This window comes from Rissa tridactyla, chromosome 5, assembly GCF_028500815.1.
Source record: "Rissa tridactyla isolate bRisTri1 chromosome 5, bRisTri1.patW.cur.20221130, whole genome shotgun sequence".
Classification (NCBI taxonomy): domain Eukaryota; kingdom Metazoa; phylum Chordata; class Aves; order Charadriiformes; family Laridae; genus Rissa; species Rissa tridactyla.
In genome coordinates this window covers 75,174,924-75,194,725 of record NC_071470.1, presented here as the reverse complement: position 1 = coordinate 75,194,725, position 19,802 = coordinate 75,174,924, and the positions used below count along the sequence as shown (strand labels likewise).

General features: G+C 40.6%; 1 protein-coding gene across 7 annotated transcripts in view; it reads left to right on the top strand.

Moving 5' to 3' along the window:
• WDFY3 (WD repeat and FYVE domain containing 3) overlaps positions 1 to 19,802 on the top strand; it is a 178,025-nt gene that overhangs the window by 53,429 nt on the left and 104,794 nt on the right. For all 7 annotated transcript variants that reach the window (XM_054202046.1, XM_054202045.1, XM_054202043.1 and 4 more), the window contains 4 exons: positions 3,283 to 3,493; positions 9,000 to 9,123; positions 17,256 to 17,365; positions 18,401 to 18,562. In XM_054202046.1, coding sequence (XP_054058021.1) covers positions 3,314 to 3,493; positions 9,000 to 9,123; positions 17,256 to 17,365; positions 18,401 to 18,562 — 576 coding nt within the window. In that variant the 5' untranslated portion in view covers positions 3,283 to 3,313. The remainder of the gene's footprint in view (positions 1 to 3,282; positions 3,494 to 8,999; positions 9,124 to 17,255; positions 17,366 to 18,400; positions 18,563 to 19,802) is intronic.

The following is a 19,802-nucleotide window of genomic DNA, read 5'->3' as shown; positions in this document are numbered from 1 at the left end:
CTGAATTAAGTACACACATGGAATATATCAGTTTTGTAGTGTCTTTTGCGTTACTTGTAGGAGGAAAAAAAAAAAGAGAGAAATTAATAATTTGGATATTATTTACACTGTGTTACATCTCCCCTCCTCTCTGCCCCACCTCTTATGTTGAGGTTGAGTATGGGATCGCACTGGGGAATAGGCAGAAAGGGCCATGACTGTGTGATGAGTGAGAACTACTTTAATCGTTCTCTGAATTTGTGATTCCTTTGGGTTAAAACTGTCCCAGTGGAGGTAAATGGATTGCATTTTGGAGAAGCCATCTGAGTAGGTTCCAGCTACTGGGGAAATAGCGCGTAGCATTTATTTGGACTTCTCTGACTATCAGAAAATTGTCAGATCTAGAACTACAACCATGTGGCTGAACCAGTGCAAATTCTTGTTCTAGGTGTGTGCTTAGCCTGAATGAAGCAATGGGATTTAAGAGAAAAATTGGCTGCCCTAGCAGAAGTCTTACAGCCGTGGTGGATTCCATGGCGACATGCATTCTGGGTGTTGGATTTAGAGTTCTCAGCATCTTGTGAATCATAAAGAGAAATTTAAAATACTATCTTTAAAAGATTTTATGAAAAAGAAAATACGGACTTTGCTGCTTAGGCTGTGAAGTTTTGTCTCATTGAGCTCAGATGCAGTATTCTGTTTTGCGTTTTGGTTAGTTTACATGTGAGAGAAGAGTTCCCAAACTGAAGAGTTCAGGAAAAGGTGTGGGTTTCTGGAGGAAACACCTCCAGAAACTTTGCTGTTCTGTTTTTAAATGCATGAATCATGCAAATTTGAAGTCTGTTACCTGTGTAATAATACATTAAAAGATGACATCCAGTTCTGTCTCATTTTTCTTCAAATATGAAATGCCAATGCAAATTTCCAGCATAGGATGACAGTTGCTGGCTTGGACATTAGCTTAGCTTTTTTGTTAAGTTCTTGTTTTATAAATTGATTTTTTGCATTGTACCAAAATGTTTGTTAGCATCAGTTTCTAACTTTTCTTGTGTGTTAGTAAAATGTTGTTTTATGAAGGTGTTCCGGAAACTTATTTTGTTCTTAGGTTAGAGAATATGTTTCTTCTGTTAATTCTTTTTGCTAGTGGTTAATTATCTTCACTTTTAAAAGTGTAGTCCTTGTTTGTAGCTGGGGTTATTTTCCTGGCTTTAGCACCCAACTACTGTGCTTCCTCATGACTTAATCTCTGGGTTTGAATTCTTCAGTAATGGATATTTTTCCCTCCATTGCTCTAATCACAGCACCTTTGGAATCATCACTTCTTTTAATAATTGACCTTTCATGGTAACCTCTCTTTTTGATAATTTAAATAATTAAGTTCTTTACGTTTCTTGCTGTGAGGCATTTTCTACCCTTCAACAATTTTTATAGCTGTTACTGACCTTTGCCTTTAAGCAGCGAGAGGTAGACATTGCAATTCTGTTATTTCATTGTTGGTCTCCTTAACTTCGTTTATGGAGCTGAAACTGTTTCTGTTTCCCTTTTACTCCTTCCCTTACTTGAATGTAGTTATAAGAATAGTCCCTTTTGCTGCAGTGTCCAATTGTCTGCGTCTGTTGAGGGATTTAGCTGCTCTGACCCTCTCAACCCTTGAGCAAGGTCCTGCTTGATAAACTTCAGTCTCCCATTCAGAAGATTTGACCCGTGTTGTTTTGAAGACTAGTACAGGGCTAAATACAGATGCTGTGTCATATCTGTGAGATGTTTTAAAACACGTGGGCACCAATGATGCAGTAGAAGGAGAACCTGGGCAAGATCAATCAGGACTTCAGAGCCCTGGAGCGTGTGAGTGAAGAGGACAGCTGCCCAAATGATCTCCTACTTCATTTTCTCAATCAGAGACAGTGGTGCAGCAGAGTTTGACACAACATGCAGATTGACACCTGGATTTGTGGCTGATGTCGTCACCAGCTTTAGCTTCTGTGATCACGGGACATTCTTTGATGAATGCAGATTACTAGGGAGAGATGGGATTGATCCACCTTTTCCAGAGGAAAGAGAATCTTTGGGGGCAGTTTGACTGACGTAGTGAATCACACTTTAAACTAATGAGCTTGGGCGATGGGGTTCAAAGCTGGGACACTTGTGTGCTCAGAAGCAGCAGGGTGGATGAGTGAACCTACCAGAGTAGTGATGAACGCACTCCAACCCTACAAAAAGGTTCCACTGAAAAGGTGAGAGAGTTGACAAACTGAAATGCTTCTATACCAATGCACGCAGCATGGGTAGCAACCAGGAGGAGCTGGAAATCTGACTGCTGTCACTGAAACTTGGTGGGATGAATTGTGATTGGAGCACTGCAGTTGATAGCTAGAAACTGTTTAGAGGGTTGGGCAAGGAAGGAGAGGTGGGGGTGTTGCCCTCTACGTTAAGAAATGGATTGATTGCACAGTGCTTTTTTTGAAAGACAGCAAAAGATTGATTGAGAGTTTATGGGTAAAATTTAAGAGATGAAGCCACTGAAGGAAACTTCGTGCCTGGTGTTTACTACAGACCTCATATCAAGGGGAGGATGTTGATGAAGTATTCTGACTTCAACTACAGGAAGCATCACACTTGCAGGCCCTGATTCTGCTAGGGGACTTCAGGCACCCTGATGTCTGCTGGAAAAGATGATCTTTAAAGGTCCCTTCCAATCCAAACCATTCTGTGATTCCAAAACAAGTTTCTTGTGCTTTGGGAGGGAGAAGACGGAGGTGTTCTTCTGCAAACCCAACAGCTGAGGTGTGAGACAAACAATAGCTCCATTGGATAGCCTTGTCTATTTGCTATAGAAAAGTAACGAAAAAATTTAAGCGTGCCTCTGTGTGATAAAGCCAATGTTTGAGAGAGTTTGAAGGTCTTATTCAATTAAATTTTAAAGTACATAACTGGTACAGATTTTATTCTAGAATTATTTTGAGAATACTTTGTGATATGTAGATAACACTGCTGTAAATGCTGTGAACGTGCACCAAAGAATCATAAAAATCGCCTAATAAAAAGTACCAAAGGGTTTTGTGGTGTTTGAAGCCTAGTCAGTTGTGGTTTGTGCTGAAGTGTATCAAACGTTTTCCTGTTTCAACTTGTTGTCTTTAAATGCTCCAGGCATGTACTAATCAATGCCTAGCATATAAAATTAGCTAATGCTCTTATCTGCAGTGTGGTCCTTCTTGTAGGAGAGGGTGCTATACACTTAAAGGCTTTGATGGAATAATGCCTCAATCTGTTGTACTCAGTGAGTTCATTTTCCTTTCTGAACAGGATACAAGGGAGCTTCCAGAAGTCAGTCAAGATGAATATGGTGAAGAGGATCATGGGCCGGCCACGGCAGGAGGAGTGTAGCCCCCAGGATAACGCGCTGGGCTTGATGCATCTGCGTCGCCTCTTCACAGAGCTCTGTCATCCTCCACGGCACATGACCCAGAAAGAACAAGAAGAAAAACTTTACATGATGTTGCCGGTGTTTAACAGGGTAAGCCAGAGAATCTGCAAGAGGGTTTTCTTTATTTGAATTGGCTGCTCGTATTTTGTATTCCCAAGGCCTTTGGTTCTAGCACAACAGAAGCTTTTCTTCCGTTGGCATCCTTTCAGTTTTCCCCTTCTCCTCACATAGTGTTGTGTTAGTGGATAAACTTGCCATTGGAGATTTCCTTCTATTACCACTTTTTCTGAAGTGCAATCCACAGTTGCATGTCGACTGTCACAGAGCTTTTCTGCAGAGCTTGCTGTTACTGAGTCATCTGATTTCCAACCTAAACTTATTCATAGCAAGTTTATACCCACTTGTTTGTGTGACAGCACTGTCCTTGAGTCTAAATAACTCTTCTCCCTTCTTCGCATTTGTTGTACTGATGTATATTTAGAGATAACAATCATAGTATCTCCTGTCAGACTCAGTTTTGCTAGGCCACAAGCTGAACAGTTTTAATCTCCTCTTGTGATTAATTCTCTATATTCTCATTGCCCTTTGTAGCCCTTTTCGTATGTATTGAGTCTGAATCCCTCTTCTTGGACAAGGGGGATTTTGAATAAGCAATCTGTAGGGAAGATGTAATAGCCACTTATGCAGTGCCATTCATATTTCACTACACCTTTGTGCTCAGGCATTGCGATTTTGTTTGGAGGCAGGACTGTGACAACTGTCACTGGAATTAATAGTAGATGGTAAAGCCTCCTGATTTCTTATGTCACTCAGTTCATTGTGAAGAATAACTTCGATAGTAGTTTTAGGGTCTTGAAAGAGCAGTAGGTACAGATCTAGCTTTCCTTTTTTTTTCTGCTGTGATCTGAACCCTTGCTCCTGAAGCTCTTCTTGGGTGATGGATTTGTGCTTCTATACGCTACTGTGGAGAACTGGGATCATCCAGAAACCAAAATGCAAAACCTTGACAGGAAAATCAACTCAGCTTTCTCTCTTTTAAATTGTTGTTTTGTTGAAAGTGTGGCTCATGGTGGTGTTAGACATTGAACCGCTTACATGCTGTGTAGAAAAAACTAATCCTGGTCACGGCATAGTATTAATAGGATTTTCAGTCTACTAGGTAGCATGCTTTAGCGGATAGATCCCCTAAATGTCATTCCATTGCCCTAGGACTTATTCCTAGTTCTACTGGTAACCTGTTGTGTGAGTTTGGGAGAAGTAAGCTCAGTTCATCTTCTTTAATTTATCTGTTTGGATCGTATGCCCTTTAGTTATGGATTTTCTTAATTTGTTTTTACAAATTAGCACAATAGAATCTTAATCTTGAGCCAGGCTTGAGCCTGTGAAGGTTATATTGATGCAGTTATGCTTAGAAATCTCCCTCTGGTGGCTATAGGTGCCTGATGCTTCTGAAAAAGGGAAGGTACCCACTCTAGCTGCTTCAGCACTTAATTGTAATCTATGGGTGGATAAGAAATTTTTTCTGGCCTTGTGATAGTTACTTGCAGTAGCATTATATCTCTAAAAATCACAATTGTGATATAGCTGGGATTAAGAAAAACTAGTGCAGCAATGCGTGTCCTATTTCTGTACAGCAGTCTTTCCTTAGACTTTGATTAGACTTCAGAGATGAAAAAAAAAAAGTTTAGTTTTAATTTCTCTGTTGTTTTTCCCTTTTCTCTTTTCACCCTGTCTTTCTTACTACACTTTTTTTTTTTCCTCTACAGAGCTTTCTTGCTTTGTCCTAATTCTCGATCTCTCCACTTGACTCTGTTGAAGCCTGGTTGTAGTTGATTCATGTCTTTGCACCATTTGTTCTCTTGCGCTGTCTTTTCTTCATTCAGCCTGTGTGTGGAAGCATTCTGAAAAACGAATCAATAGCCCCAAGTTTTCTTCTTACTCTGTCAAAATCATCTCTTGCCTAACTAGTCTCAGAGGGATTTTTTTCCTTGCATTTCGTGTGAATGTGTTCTTGTCTTCCTGCATTCAAGAGCCTGAGCAGTTGTGATGTCATCTATTTATTTCTACTACTACAGTTTGCCTTTTTAGGTTCCTGGTTAATGCCACCATCTTCTTTTGAGGCTTACAGAGTCTGCTGTGGCTTCCTTGGCCTTTTGTGTCTTCTGGAGTCTCAACTGTCTGTGGTGCAGCTTGTTTCGGGACAATCCTGCTAGCTTAGTAACTCTGCGAGTCAGAGTAAGACAAACTCTGAAATTGGTTGGAATACAAAATGGAACAGGAGAAATATTTTGTTTTCCAAAGGGTCTTATATATGCGATTTTCAATGGGAGAAATGGTAAATCTTGGTTCATTCAAAATTCTGAGATGACTTTCCTCTGAGACCTACTTTTGCTGACAGGAAAGACTAAAACATTGCTAGAAGTTCCTTTTTAAAATTTTCCCTGTTTCTCAAACATACTCCTTAGCTGCAAATGTTTTAAGCTATCAGTTAATCACTTGATTCAAATTCAGACTCAGAATCTGTCAGTTACTTTGGGTAGTTGTCCGTATTCTGTTGACCAGGTTTAAGTGAGATGGAGTACTTTTTGTGCTGACTGCCTTAAGTGAAGTCCGCGATGGTGTACCATAGAAGCATTGTCTGGTACAAGATTGGGATGTCTGTGTTAGGAGGAGAAAATCCCAAGCAAATTGTGGAGCTCAGATCAAGACTTCCATGCCACACCTTGATGTGTACTTCAGAATGTCACTTGTGCAGAGTAGCGAGCTGTTGGAAGCGGGAGCTGCGTGTGGTTGGCTGGAAACAGGGAGTCTGTGTGTGTATGTGAAATCCAGGAAATAGTTCTGGAAGAGGCGTGATTTTTTCTCAATTGCGGAGATCTAGAGTGAGGAAGGTAAGGCTGCTTCCCGTAGGCATCCAAGTGGCCAGCAACAGGCAACCAGTTAAATAACCAATGTATCCAGGGGCTCTTTTGAGGCTTTCTTGCTTAACCATGTATGAGGGTATTGTTTTGGTTGGGTTTTTTTTTGTTGTTTTGTTTTCCCTCTCTTCAGAGGTATCTGACGTTTTGTGTGAAATGCAGTTCCATTTTCTTCCTGATATTTTGAGGATTATTAATCAGTAAATTCAGAGGAGCTAAAGCATTCTTAACTTTGGTTTATAGATACAGCAGGTCTCAAATATGCTGTAGTTTAAACCATCTTGCTAGTTCTGGTAACGAATGGGTTTACAGACCATTTCCGTTTTCTTGTTGTTCAGGGGGGCTTATGAAATGATGAATCACATAGTAATGAAAAGCTAAATCGGTGCATAATTAACAAAAGATTGGCCCTCTGGAAGTGTACTCAAAAGGCTCCTTTTAGAGTTCAGTGCATTTGTGGAAGCATTGCTCTGCCAGCACAGTAGTAACGCATTTGCAGTATATGAAAGAAGTGCGTGGAAACTGGTTTTGAACAAGTGGTACATTGTTTATGTATTCTTGAAAGAGCCTTGCTTTTCCTTATTAAAAAGATTATTTACTAGTAAAATGTTTCAGATACTATTTCTAGTTTTTAATACCACCTTAAGTTAAAGAGTATATTAACGTCCAATGCAGATGCTTGTTCTACATAGCGCAAACTCAGTTATGGGGCAGCTAATTAAAAAACAGTTCACTTCAGTCAACTTTGAGCTCGCTGCGTTTCCTGGGATCTGCTGACAATTCTAGGTAAGCTCAGGACAGATAACAGAGCTATTAGTTTTTCCCTCTTCCCTTGGTCCGAGTGGAAGAGTCTTAAACAGTTAATGATGGTGAGATGCTCTGCCAACGTGCATTCTAGTCTAGATAATCTTGCTTAGGTTATACCCGTGAACACGCAAGCCTCGAGGCCCTCCTCCCTTCTTATAGTCTTGTTAGAGGCTCTCAGATGAACTGGGAGCTGATGCAGACAACTGCAGAAGGAGGTCTTGTGAAGGGTTTAGGGAGATTCAGGTTGTCTGTGCTGAGAATGTTGCTCGGTAATCCAAATGAGGAGCATTTTTCTTGGTCTGTCGAAAACAGTCATCTGTCTGTAGTTGCTGGGCTCCCAGTTGCTTTCTTTATGGGTAATGGTCGTTGAAATTTCCTGTATGAGAAATGTTTAAGTTTCTGCTGAAAAATATTTTTATTGTGAGGAAACTGAGCATTCAATTTCAATGTTGTATTTCTGGCTGTGTTTCATCATGACTTTGCAATGTGAGTAGGCAGGGAAAATATTTTTGGCTGTTCTGTAAAGTGCCGGAGCAATTGATACTAAGGGGAGCAAGAAGCCAAACTTAGACAAAGGTTATTCTGTCTTCTGCCTTTTAAGTTTTCTTCAGTAACTTTGGGGTTCCAAGGTAAGTCGGTACCGCAGTCATGTTGCGTCTCTGTTGGCTGTAATATTGTGGATTTCACTAGACATCCTTGGACTAAGTCACCTCAGTCAAGTATGTCAGCGGTTCAGCTGTAATAGTGTAACTGGGTCACCCAGGGAAAGGAGACAAGGGTGAAGCAGCTGTTGAGTCCAAATCAATTGTACTACTGTAGATCGCATCTTCTTTCTGAGAGGCAAATATAACATGTTGAATTAAATTTTTACTAGAAAAATACTGTAATCTTTTACGCTTCCTGGCTCATAGGTAACATTCATGCAGGTTTCGTAAATAGCCACCAGGGAGAAAAATGTAAACAATGTAAACAAGCAGAGAAGTATGGAGACCATTCAGGTGTTTAGCAGGCTATTCTGTTTTTTCAGCACTGACATGTACCAGAATTTGGATTGCATGCTTTGTTTGATAATGAATATTGTGGTTTTACTGTGACTGTTTCAGTGCGAGGCTTGATGGAGAGTGCAAGTGTGGATGGAGACACTGTTTCGTGTGCAGTCTTGAATGACAAGTAAATTGCTTCAATAGCTAGCTAATCCATTTTGAGATAATGTTGTGTTCCATAGCTTAGTGCAATACCATAGAGTTAATGCATTTCTCCCTGTTAAATGAGTTAATAAATTATTTAATAACCAAATTAATGCTTAATCATGAAGAATAAGTTACTAGACTAAAGTGACAGTTTATTTAAAAAAAAAATATTCACTAGTAACTACTGCTGTTAGGTTCAGGAGGATCTCAAGAGAAGAGAGTAAGGCCCTGGGACGCCGGCAACATGGGAGGCTTCCTGGTATTGCCAGTTTATTGAGGGAAGACTTAACACAGCAGTTCTACTTCCTAGTCCCCCATCTAGAAGATCATTCTGTACATGCAGCTGACCCCTGTACAATATCTAGGTCCAGCAGATAGTAAAGGAGTTTAACTCCTATTGGAGAATTTGCTCTGGTATCTAATCTTTATCCCATTATGTGCAATCTCGGTCTTTTGGGACTCTGGGGGGTTTTCGTCTTGCAAGAAAACTTGTGGTTCCCTTTCTGCCTTTCATTCATCAGATCTTACCTCCCTGAATGCATGCACTGTGAAAACCAGTATGGTGATGAATAGTGCAGCACGAAAACAAAAACTCGTAATCTCCATAGTAACACTCATTCGCAAAGGTAGTGATCCTTGTAAACTGCATGACTTTTTGATGCATCCATTTCTCTCTTTTAGGTGTTTGGAAATGCTCCTCCAAGTACAATGACAGAAAAATTTTCTGACCTCCTGCAGTTTACTACTCAAGTGTCACGGTTGATGGTGACTGAAATTCGACGGAGAGCATCGAATAAGTCCACAGGTATTGCATGGGGGACAAGTTTGAGCTTTGTGAGATATGCATCATGAATTTCAGATGAGTCAGAATACCATGAGCTGCCACCCACAGCAACTGTGCAGGCTCAGAAATTGAAGTCTTTGCAGCAAAAATGTGTTGTCTTCCATTTCTTTGGGCTGAGAGAGAGAGGGAAAGAGGAGGCTAGAGTTTTCCTCCCTGGGTTACAGAGAAAACAGAGTTCCACAAACTCGACAACACATCAAAGAGAAACCAAAGTTGCATCACCTACTAGTAGAAGGAGATCAAGAACATGCATGTGGACAGCTTCTGTATCTTGCCTGAGGTGCCTGTTGGTAGTGTGTTTTGTCCCTTGGATATTTAACATTGCAAAAATGTGCATTTTAAATTAGCTGTTGGCTTGGAAGCTAGTAAGATGGGAAAGTACAGCGAGTCCCACAGTGGGACTAACACTGCCAGCCGTAGAAATATGTTAGTTAGGGGTCTGTTTTGCTCTGTTTATTAAATGTCAGGGTGAAATTTGGTTCTGTCGAACCCTGAGTGTGTCAGAGCCTGGCCATGTATTGGGAGTTGCATAATTAAGGACAGTGCACCAAGAAGGCATGTTTCGTTAACTTTCCTCTTAGATTTCCTCTTCTGAAGAGAGCGCTTCTGAGAAGTATGAAGATTTGTCTAGATAATTTTAAGACCTGTGCTGGCTTCTCAGTTTGGATTTGGTGGTAAATAAGGAAATAGCGGGCTGAAAAAGGCTGTGCAAATTATTACGCATGAAGTCAGGAGTCATAAACTGTGCCAATTACAATTTCTTTCCATTTTAAGTAGGGTGACTAACAGTGAAACATTCCAGATGGCTAAACAGATATCGTAGACAAAACCTGTTCTCTATGGGTAAATAGTCTTTTCTTTGGGTATTTAGGGGAAATAAATGTCCAACAGCCGTGCTGGCAGGATGGTGGTGTTTGTTTGACCTTTTTTTCTGGGGAACATCTGTTACGCCTGCTAGTCGGTTGGATGCTGCTAAGAATGGCCATTTTTGTGTGTTTATTACTTAAGCCATACCTCTGCTTGTTGTTCCAAGATAATCCAGTTGTCATCCTTGAAACCTCACAGGTCAGAGGTAGACATTGTTGTCGCTGTTGGTTTTTGGAGGTTTTCTTATTTTCTACCTCACTTGGAAGCTACAATGACTTAAAAGACAGTTTGGTACTCTTCTAAGCTCTAATGTAATGAGTACCAATGTTTTTATTAAAACCGAAAGCGGTCACTTTTCCTTTGTTATCAAGATTGCTATTACTTCGGTCAGTAAACCCCTGTCAGGCTTCAGTAAGGAGGCCTGAGAGGTCCATGCTCTGCAGTTGCATTGTGGCTCTTAGTGGGACCAGGGAGTTGCAGTTTGCTCTCCAGAAATGACCAATTAAGAAGCTGTTAAAACTCATAGTTTGCAGACTTCTGTGTTGAACTGTTTAGAGCTATGTATACATTTTGTGTGATACTGAAAAAAATAATAGAAATTCTTGGCTTTTTAGAATACGCTTTATATTAAAAACATAATATTGTGTCTATGGATTATGAAGGCTCTTGCTCTTTTTTTTTTTTTAATTTACATTCTTTTTGCATACCAAACAAAAAGATACAGCATATCTTAATAGCTATTAACAGGTAATTATATCTCCTAGAATGTTTTTAAAAGTGAAAAACTTCAGTAACAACTATATGCAGGAAATGTCTCTGGTAATAAGCAAGTGCAAATTCCTGATGGTTTGAAGTGCTCCGTTTAAGTCAAGAAAATTGCTGGGCTTGTTTTAGAGACAAATTTTCCATAGAAATGTTACCAAAAGTCAACTTAAGATAGTTAACAAAAGGGAAGAGATTTTACAAGAACTTGTTTTTTATGTATAAAGAGATAAATTGTTGGTGGTATTTTACAGTTGGGAATGTGGTATGATTAAATCTTACTTGTTGGTGTGTTGATGTTTTTTTTTTTGTTTGGGTGGTTGGTGGTTTTTAGTTTTTTGTCTCCCCCCCCAAGTTTCACAATGGAGCACAGGGCAATTTTTTTCACCAGGCCTTTGAATATTTATGCTAATAGCTATGTGAGTAATGCCTGCCGTCGTGGAGGCATATCTCAGTTATTCTTGGCAGACTGTACTAGTTTTCTCAGAACAGCGTTTCGTGATTCAGTAGTAACTGTGCCAGCACCCTATCTTAAGTAGTCTCTGAACATGGGCATTGTAGTTATGGGTTCAACTACACTTTCAACTGTCTTGTTTCTCTAGTATGGATGTAACCTTGGAGTAAGAAAAACAAAGCAGTTAAAATTGAGTTAAATTATCTTGTACGTTCAAGTCTCTGCTGTACAACAGTGATAATTTGCAGGTGACAGCAGTAACCATATCTTTGAGGCTTCGTGCATGGTTTCCCTTGCCCTGGGGTATGTAGTCTGTTTGAGAAGATGGTAGGGTCATGGTTGAGATAGCTCTATATACTTGAGATTTTTAGCTGCCAAATTTTCCACAAATAAATCCAATTTCGTGTGTGAATTGATCAAAAAGTTGTGGTAGTACTATGCTAAAACATATGTTCAGACATCTATTTCTAGCTTATTCTGAGTCCCAAAACAAGCCTTTCTTTTGGGAGCAAGTGCATCTGGCTCAGGGCTGAAATAAATAGACTTCTTAAAAAAGGGACAGGAACAGCTGGAAACTTGGTAGAATAGATGTGGCTACTAATGACTACTTCAGCTGCTGATGCTGAAGGGGAAGCAACAATTTTACTTTACATGTTTTTCAAAAGACATACCCTAGATGCAATTGATTCCTCTCTAATTTTTGCCAGTATTTCAACGGTATGTCCTAGAGTGGTTGGCACATCATCATAATTTAGACCCAGTGCAAAGGCAAGCATACGGCAGGGGAGATTAGTTCAGGTGATCCCCCTGGTTTGAACACTGGGACTTGTGTGCCCTTTCAAGGTGCCTAGCCGGGCTGATGCATGGTGGAGTGTGGTACCCGTCCCCATTGTGGAGGTGGCTGGTGTGCAGATAGGTGGGAGAGCTTCTCTTTCTGTGCCACAGGTTCCGTGAGCTTGGGACCTTTTGGTTTGTAATTGCAGTGAGTACCCGTACCTTGTACATGAGAAATCCCAACTACTGAATAGTTTCACACTGCAAACTTAAAGGTAAGGGGATAAAGCTGTCCTCCCCATGTCAAACAGTGAACTCGCGTAGCCAAGCAGTGGGTTCTTGCTGATGATGTGCGGTCACTAATGAACAGAAAGTAAGAAACAGGGCAAGTACAGAGTACGTCTTTCACTCTTAACAGCTTCTCATATTTCAGCAGTTGAGGATGTGCAAGCCTGTGATTTAGTTCCTTGTAGTGGTTACTCCATGCTTACTAAAATTGGTTTCTAATTCAGTCCTATGTTGTCTGCATTTCAGACACATCAAATGACATACTGACAGCTCCCATTATTTAATGCATTAGGATATATAAACACTTGATATCACAGGGAGGTTCAGAATGATTCCTTTAGTGATGGGAAATCCTGGTTCTTCCCCAGTCAGAATATGAATAAGTGGTTTTGGGGACAATCCATGAAACCTGTGCAGCAGGGTAGAAAACCGAAGAATGAGAAAGCGAAAACGGTTCATCACAGGGCTGGAACATTTTAACCTCCTTTCAAGGTCAATTTCAAAAGTTTGGGGTGTTTTGTTGGGGTTTCTTTTATGATTTCATGCGTGCTAGTCTGCGTACATCACTGTTTTATGCACCTTTTAAAGTCAATTTAGTTTATCTTGCTTTGTTGATTTCAGTCAATGTTTCATTCCATAGCTGGAACATTCTCTGTATGTTATTTGTCTCAGTATTTACTATTTAATGCTAAATTTATTTTTACCATGCTTCTAGACTGTTCAGCTAATCCCTCCTACCTCCAGAATAAACGTTTTTGGTTACTGTTTATATCCTCTGAATCTTGTGGTTGTTTGGTTTTTTTGGCTTTTTTGTTTGGTTGGTCTTTTGAGGTTTCCCCCACCACCACCCTTTCTTCCTCTTACTGTCACTGATCTACTGAAACTGTTTCACCAGTGAAAATGCTTTTAAGCTCTTTAGGCCTTTCTCTAACAGATCTGCTGAAATACTGCCATTATCTCATCTTCAAACCGCTTTGGGAGACCAAGTTGATAAACATTCATCATGATAATGTTTAACCATTGCAGAAAACCACATCGTTGGTTTGTATTTGGCCTCTGACAATGCCTACCTTTATTCCTTTTAAAATTCCATTGATCTGCAAACACTTCTTTTATTGTTCATTTTTATTGCAGTTTACCTCTATCACATCAGCGGAACGAATTTTATTTATTTGTCTTAAATACACAAGAGTTAGTGTTATTTTTTCAAGTCCATCTCGCTTTTATGGTAAGTTACTGATAGTAGTTAAAGGAAGCTACTTAGCTTCTACTATAGGCTCTTCCCATAATGAAGTCTGAAGTTTTCCCGATAGCGTCCACTTGTAGTGTCTGCTTCTCTTTGAAGAGTTGAGGTTTTTTCTCATGAAAATAAGCTGATTTAGGGGCTGCTTTCAGACTGTTTTTTTGTACGTTAGTTAACTTTTCTGCTTTCAAGAAGAGAGTATATTGGAAATGATCTCACGTGCTGTGACTACAGTTGTCTTGTTTTTTTCATTGTATATATCTGTATATGCTTTTCTGTACTTTGGGTGACAAGGTGATTCTGGGTTGAATTTATTGAAATTGCTCTGGAAGGGAAGCAGTGTCCTATCAACTACTCATCAGGAGTCAGTTCTGATCAACAACTGCTATATCTTGCTACTTTTGGTTAACCTTCAAGTTATTTTTGATGCTCTTTACCAGATCTTCTGCAAGGCAAGTGTAGTACAATACAGTGCCTTTCCAAGAGATCCTAGAAAGCCCGTTCTTTTATTGGCTGGGTTAGTGAGGCTACATGCTGGCACGGTTAAGTTGCTTATCTTCGGACGAGCAGCCCTCTGTTTCTGCACACTGCAAAGGCATCAGCCACTTCATATCTGCGGCTTGTGACGACAGCACTGCACTGTTCCTGATGATTGAAGGAAGGCTTTTTGCCATCCCTTTTTTGTTTGGGTTGATACTTCTCTCTTGCTATCTAGGCAGTTGGAACGATTTGTATTCTTTAACTCTAGGTAGATACCTAGAGTTTAAACAATAAAGACTCTGTTTCTGGGCATTCCCTGGAAGTAGTAGAGACTTCTTGAAGGCTCGAATAGAGAAGGGGTCCCTGACTTCTGCTTGTTCCCCACCAGCCCCCTGACACACCCACCCATACTTCCCATTCCCCTCCACTCTGCCTTTGGCATACGCACAGATATTTTTTCACTAACGTTCCACTCTAGTATAAGAGTAAGCTATACAAAAGTCTGATGATGCTATTATATGCTGTTTGTGGCACTAGAATATCTAACTAAAACCATCATGTACTGAGTTCGTCCTTAGTGCTATTGCTATAGGCAATAGCATTACTTGTAATGCAGTGCTGCGTTTTGCTAGCAACCTGAATGGGTCTGATCCCATTGCTTTCCATCTGCTGCATTTCTGAAGTCCGGGATTTAAAGCACCAATGTCATCTCTTACATATGAAGCAAATTCTGGTGTTTTATTTTACCAAGCCTCCATCCGATATATACTGAATCCATGATGAAAAATCTGAATACTGTGTATTAGCTGTGTAACTGCATAATCATGGTCACGCTTATGCGTACATGCTGCACGGTTGTCAAGATACGTATACTTACATTTTATTTTATAGGTTTTTCTCTTTGCTCTTTTACCAGTTTTACTAGCTAGCATATCCCAATCCTAAATTCAGAGGTTTGTTCTGCAGAAGTTGAAGGGCTAAGGACATCTGGGTGGAGTACACAGAGGACGTTATATTAAAAAGATGACTTGAGCGCTTCAAAACCAGAGAAAAGGTACAAGAAATAAATTAAGACTAGCGCTGATGATGGAAATTAATCTTAAATGATAGTGCTATCAAATTTGCTCAGAACAGATGACAAGAGAATTTCTTCCTGCACTTAAAATGCTGTCTGTGTTTTAGGTAGTGCTTAATTAAGACTGACAGTTTTGAAACTGCTATTTATAGTGTTCAACTGCTATGCCATTTAGGATGCCAGCAGCATGACAACTTTTTCAGAAGCGTATACTTAACCCTTGAGTCTTGCTTTCAAAGATGACCAAAAGACACTGTTCCATGGGTGGATTTTGGAGACTATGCCTAAAAGAGGCTGTGCACACCCTGTTCGTTACCAGTCAGAGACTGATTGCCCGGCTCTGTCTGTGGTCAGATAGGAAGAGAACAGGCCTACTAAATGGCACCTAACGTTGGGCTGGTGGGGCACTATCATTGTAGAAGAAGCATGTGCTTTAGACTGGGCACTGTTGCAGTGCATCTCTGTCCTCGGGGTGGGGGAAATGTCTCCTTATATGCAGTCTGAAACTCTCTCGGTATAAGCCTCTCACCCTCTAGCCGTGCAGTGCTGTCAAGGGACCAGCTCTGACTTCTTGGTAGCTCCCCTCACCGTGGGCACTGAGGCTGCTGTTTGGTGCCCCCGAGGCTGTTCCCTCTCCCAGCTGAGCCAGCCCTGGTTCCTCAGCCTCTCCTCACAGGGTTGGTGCTCCAGCCTCCAGACGTCTCAGTGGCCCTCGGCTGAACTCTGGTTGCTCATTGTCTTCCTTGTATTGGTTTGGGACTGCAGCTGGACTCGACATTCCACACGTGATCTAACAAGCACTGTGCAGAGGGTGGTAATCACTTCTCTTCATCTACCAGCTGTCCGCCTGTTGATAAAAGTTTCTTTACACTGTGATTTTTATTACGTTGATTCACCAGTACGCAGAGTGTACCAACACCAGCACAGAGGCTGATGGTGTTGGCTCTGTATGGTGGTAGTCTCTCTTGGGAAAAGTTAATGTTAGGAATGTAAAGCGAACAACTGTAGACATCTTTTAGGATCACCTACTTCATAGGTTTACTAGTCCAGCTCAGCATACAGTCTGGTGCTCCAGAAAATTATTTTTTCAGTGCAATCAATGCTGGAAGTTTGAAGAGTAATTTGCCATATAAAATGTGTTTACTCTAGAACAAACTTCATCACGGGTATGTGCTGGGGAATCTTGACAGCAGATGAAGTAAACAAACCAAGATTAAAATGGGATTTTTCTTCAATTGTTGATTTATTCCTCCATTGGTAATTCTTTTGTAATTCCTTTTTTAAGCAATATTATGCACCTTCCCTTTCTGTCCTAGTTGACACTAAAAGCATGGAAGATGATTGATATGCAGTTATTAATGAAAAATGGTTTCAGATTTCCCTTAAGGGTAATGGACAGTCACCATGATGGGCATTATAGATTTCTTAACATAAGTGTGTATTTAGACAGCAGTGAATAGGATTGCATTTTCTGTTCATTTATTTATTGAGGCTGATAACTTGTTTACTAGGCTCTAAATGTTTACCTGACTGATACAGAATAGCATCTGGTTCCAGAAGTGGCCCCTGGATTGTAAGAATTAGCCATAAGTTGTTAGCATTTTCATTTTCCAAAGAATCTAGGATGGGGATGTGTTAATTGCTGATCTTCGTCTTAATTTTACCTTTTGTTCTTGTTTTTCATCCCTTTTATCTTTCTGCACCTCTCTTTCCCTCCAGTATTTTCCCATTATGCTCTGCACTGTTATTTCAGTGCAGTGCATTTTTTCAGAGATTGAATATCATCTTTTCCCATGAGACCACTAAGTGATGGTGACTTCATGTCTCTGGAAAAGAGAGTGTGTTGTATTTGATAAAGCCAAAATACTCAAACAGAAGTTGCTGCATGTTACCGAAATCTGTCTGCTGGTTTAAAGGATGATGCATGACCCAAAAAAGTACTTTTTGCAGCCTTGCTAGTGTCAAAGCCAAGTGCGTGTGGAAGACTGGAATGTGTGTCTGGAGAGTGTAGGCCTAAGCCTACATTTTTCAAGTAGTGCTGCAGAGATGAATTTGTGCTCAGCACCCAGGACTGCTAAGAGGACGTGTTTCCTTCTGCAGACTTGTCAGACTGAATTCTTATTGCATTTTTTTTAACTGTTCCCCTACAGAGGCTGCAAGTCGTGCTATAGTCCAGTTTCTGGAGGTCAATCAAAGTGAAGAAGCAAGTAGAGGTTGGATGCTGCTCACCACAATCAATTTACTAGCTTCATCAGGACAGGTTAGTCTTAAACAGCGAGGCTAAAAATAAATTGTGGGGTGGGAGAGACAAAACCAATAAAATAATGAGCCACGTGAACACGCATTAAAAGATGTAACTATATTCTGCTTTCTGTGTTAAGACCCTTTTTCTGTTATACTGCCACAGAACTTCTGCTTAATCTCTGTGTGGTTTCAGTTGCCTAAGAAAAACATTTAGGAAGTTTAACTTACAATGTTCTCTTGAATCATGCACGCAACTCTTATTGTTCCCCAAAGACTTCTTTTGCATGCTGCTGCTTAGTGCTCCATGTGATGCATGTCACATACAGCACCTAAATCACTTGAACTTGGGCTCCCCATTCAAGGAGGGCAGCAGCAGTTGTGAAAAGAGAAGCCAGCGGCAGAGATGATATCATGAATCTTCACTGCCTCTGCTCTTGGCGCTGCCCTCCATCAGAGAGCCAATCTCCGGCAATGTACTGGACAGCTGTGTGGTTTGTTCTTTCTGCTCTAATCTGCCTTTATAATTCGGCACGTGATGTTATCTGTGTTTAGTATGTCACCAGCCTCCACCCCAATTTGTCTTTTCTTCCCACTGATGCTTTCATGTTTTCTACCACCTTGCTCCTTATGCCTGCTTATACCTTCTTGCCAAGTGAGAGTATAAATTGAATAGTCCTCTTCCCACTCCCATTTCTACAGATACAAAGAATACATAGCTAATGAGGGCTTGGCTGACGGTCTTGTAATTAACTTGTAAGCTTCTCTTGGCAGACTGTCAGCTTTTGTTTCTGTCCTGTGCGGTGATTGCTCCAAACTGTGTCTGTTAAATGCTGTTGTCGTGTAAATAAATTATGATCCTATTTTTGAGGTTACTGTTTAGGTAGGCATTTAGCAATAGATGGTGAATCTATACTGTGGTGTGGACACCTCACCAAAGGTGTGAGAAAGGAAAAAAAACAGCGTTTGAGTCAACTGCATTATAGGAGCGTGACTTTTTGAATATAGTAATATGCTGAACTGGTTTTTTTTGTTCTGTTTTCTTTTTCCCCAGAAAACTGTGGACTGCATGACTACAATGTCAGTGCCTTCCACACTTGTTAAATGTCTGTATCTGTTTTTTGACCTTCCACATGTGCCTGAGGTAGTTGGAGGAGCACAGAATGAACTACCTCTCGCAGAGCGCCGAGCGCTACTACAGAAAGTCTTTGTACAGGTAAGAAAGGTCAAATAGGTCATGGACTTTGCAAGAGGAGTGGAAATGCTTTATGTGAGAAAAGTCTGGAAACTTTTCACTTGAACCAGGTTTTGCTCTACCTTGATTCTTCGTAAACTGATGGCTCAGAGTAAGATGGATTTTCCTGCAAGCACAGTTGGGTTCGTATTTCCACTCCCCCTGTGGTTTTTGTCCTTGGCAAATATCTCCTCCACAAAAATGCGTGCAGCTCTTCTGCACAGATGCTTAAAAGGAGCAACATGTTGCCTATTCTGTTTTAATCTAACTGGTCCTAGTCTTTGATATCTTTGGCCATTACTGATTGAAATAGACGTAGTAAAAAACATTAGAATTAATAATAATCTTTGAATTAATTTAACATATGCTATTTTCCCTTTAATTATGGCAATACGGCATGAATATGGAGACAAATAATTTAAATATGGGAACCATCTGAGCTTGCAGTTACTATTACAATTATCCCCCAGATCTGCCAGGGAGACCAGGGACTCCATCTGATCTGCTCCTGGTTTCATCTGGAGATCTTGCAAGGAAATTCCCATATGTTCTCCTGATGAAAGTTTTAGGAGCTGATGGTTACCATTAGAAAGGGGACCATGGTCATACTAACAGTTTCCACGTGCAGACTGGATGCATCTCTGTGTAGGTTTATTGTAGCCACGTATGCAAAACCATAGAGGTCGGTCAGCAATCATGTCCTTCAGGGATTTGAAGGCGGTGCTAAAATTTGTAAATAGAACATCTGAGAGGCATTTTGGTACCTGCATTACAGAAGTAAAGATGAGCCCTGTTCCCACAATTACTAGCTGCAGTGTCTGCCCAGTAACAGACACTATATGAGAACATACCCATTTGTCTCTCTTTTGTCTTAGTACTACAGGCTGTCTTCCAAAGCAGCAATCACGATGTGCTGTGAGCTATCTTTCAGAAATTGCTCTGCTGTGTTTCAGTCATCAGAGTTAATGAATAATCAATGTTACCACGTAGGTTTCCCCACAGTACATTACCACTCAGCTCTTTTTCTGTCCCTCTTCAAGGCCTGTAAAGTGGTGTGCTCTCAAATGAGCTGGCTGGAATGGGTGAGGTTTCAGATGGCTTCCAAACCTCCTCCCCCGGATGCAGACAGCCTTGCAAAGTCTTCCTCCAGTTTTCTGAGAGGGAGACTCAGCTTTTCCTGCACAAGACACAAAATGGACATCAGGTGTCCTCAAAACATGCA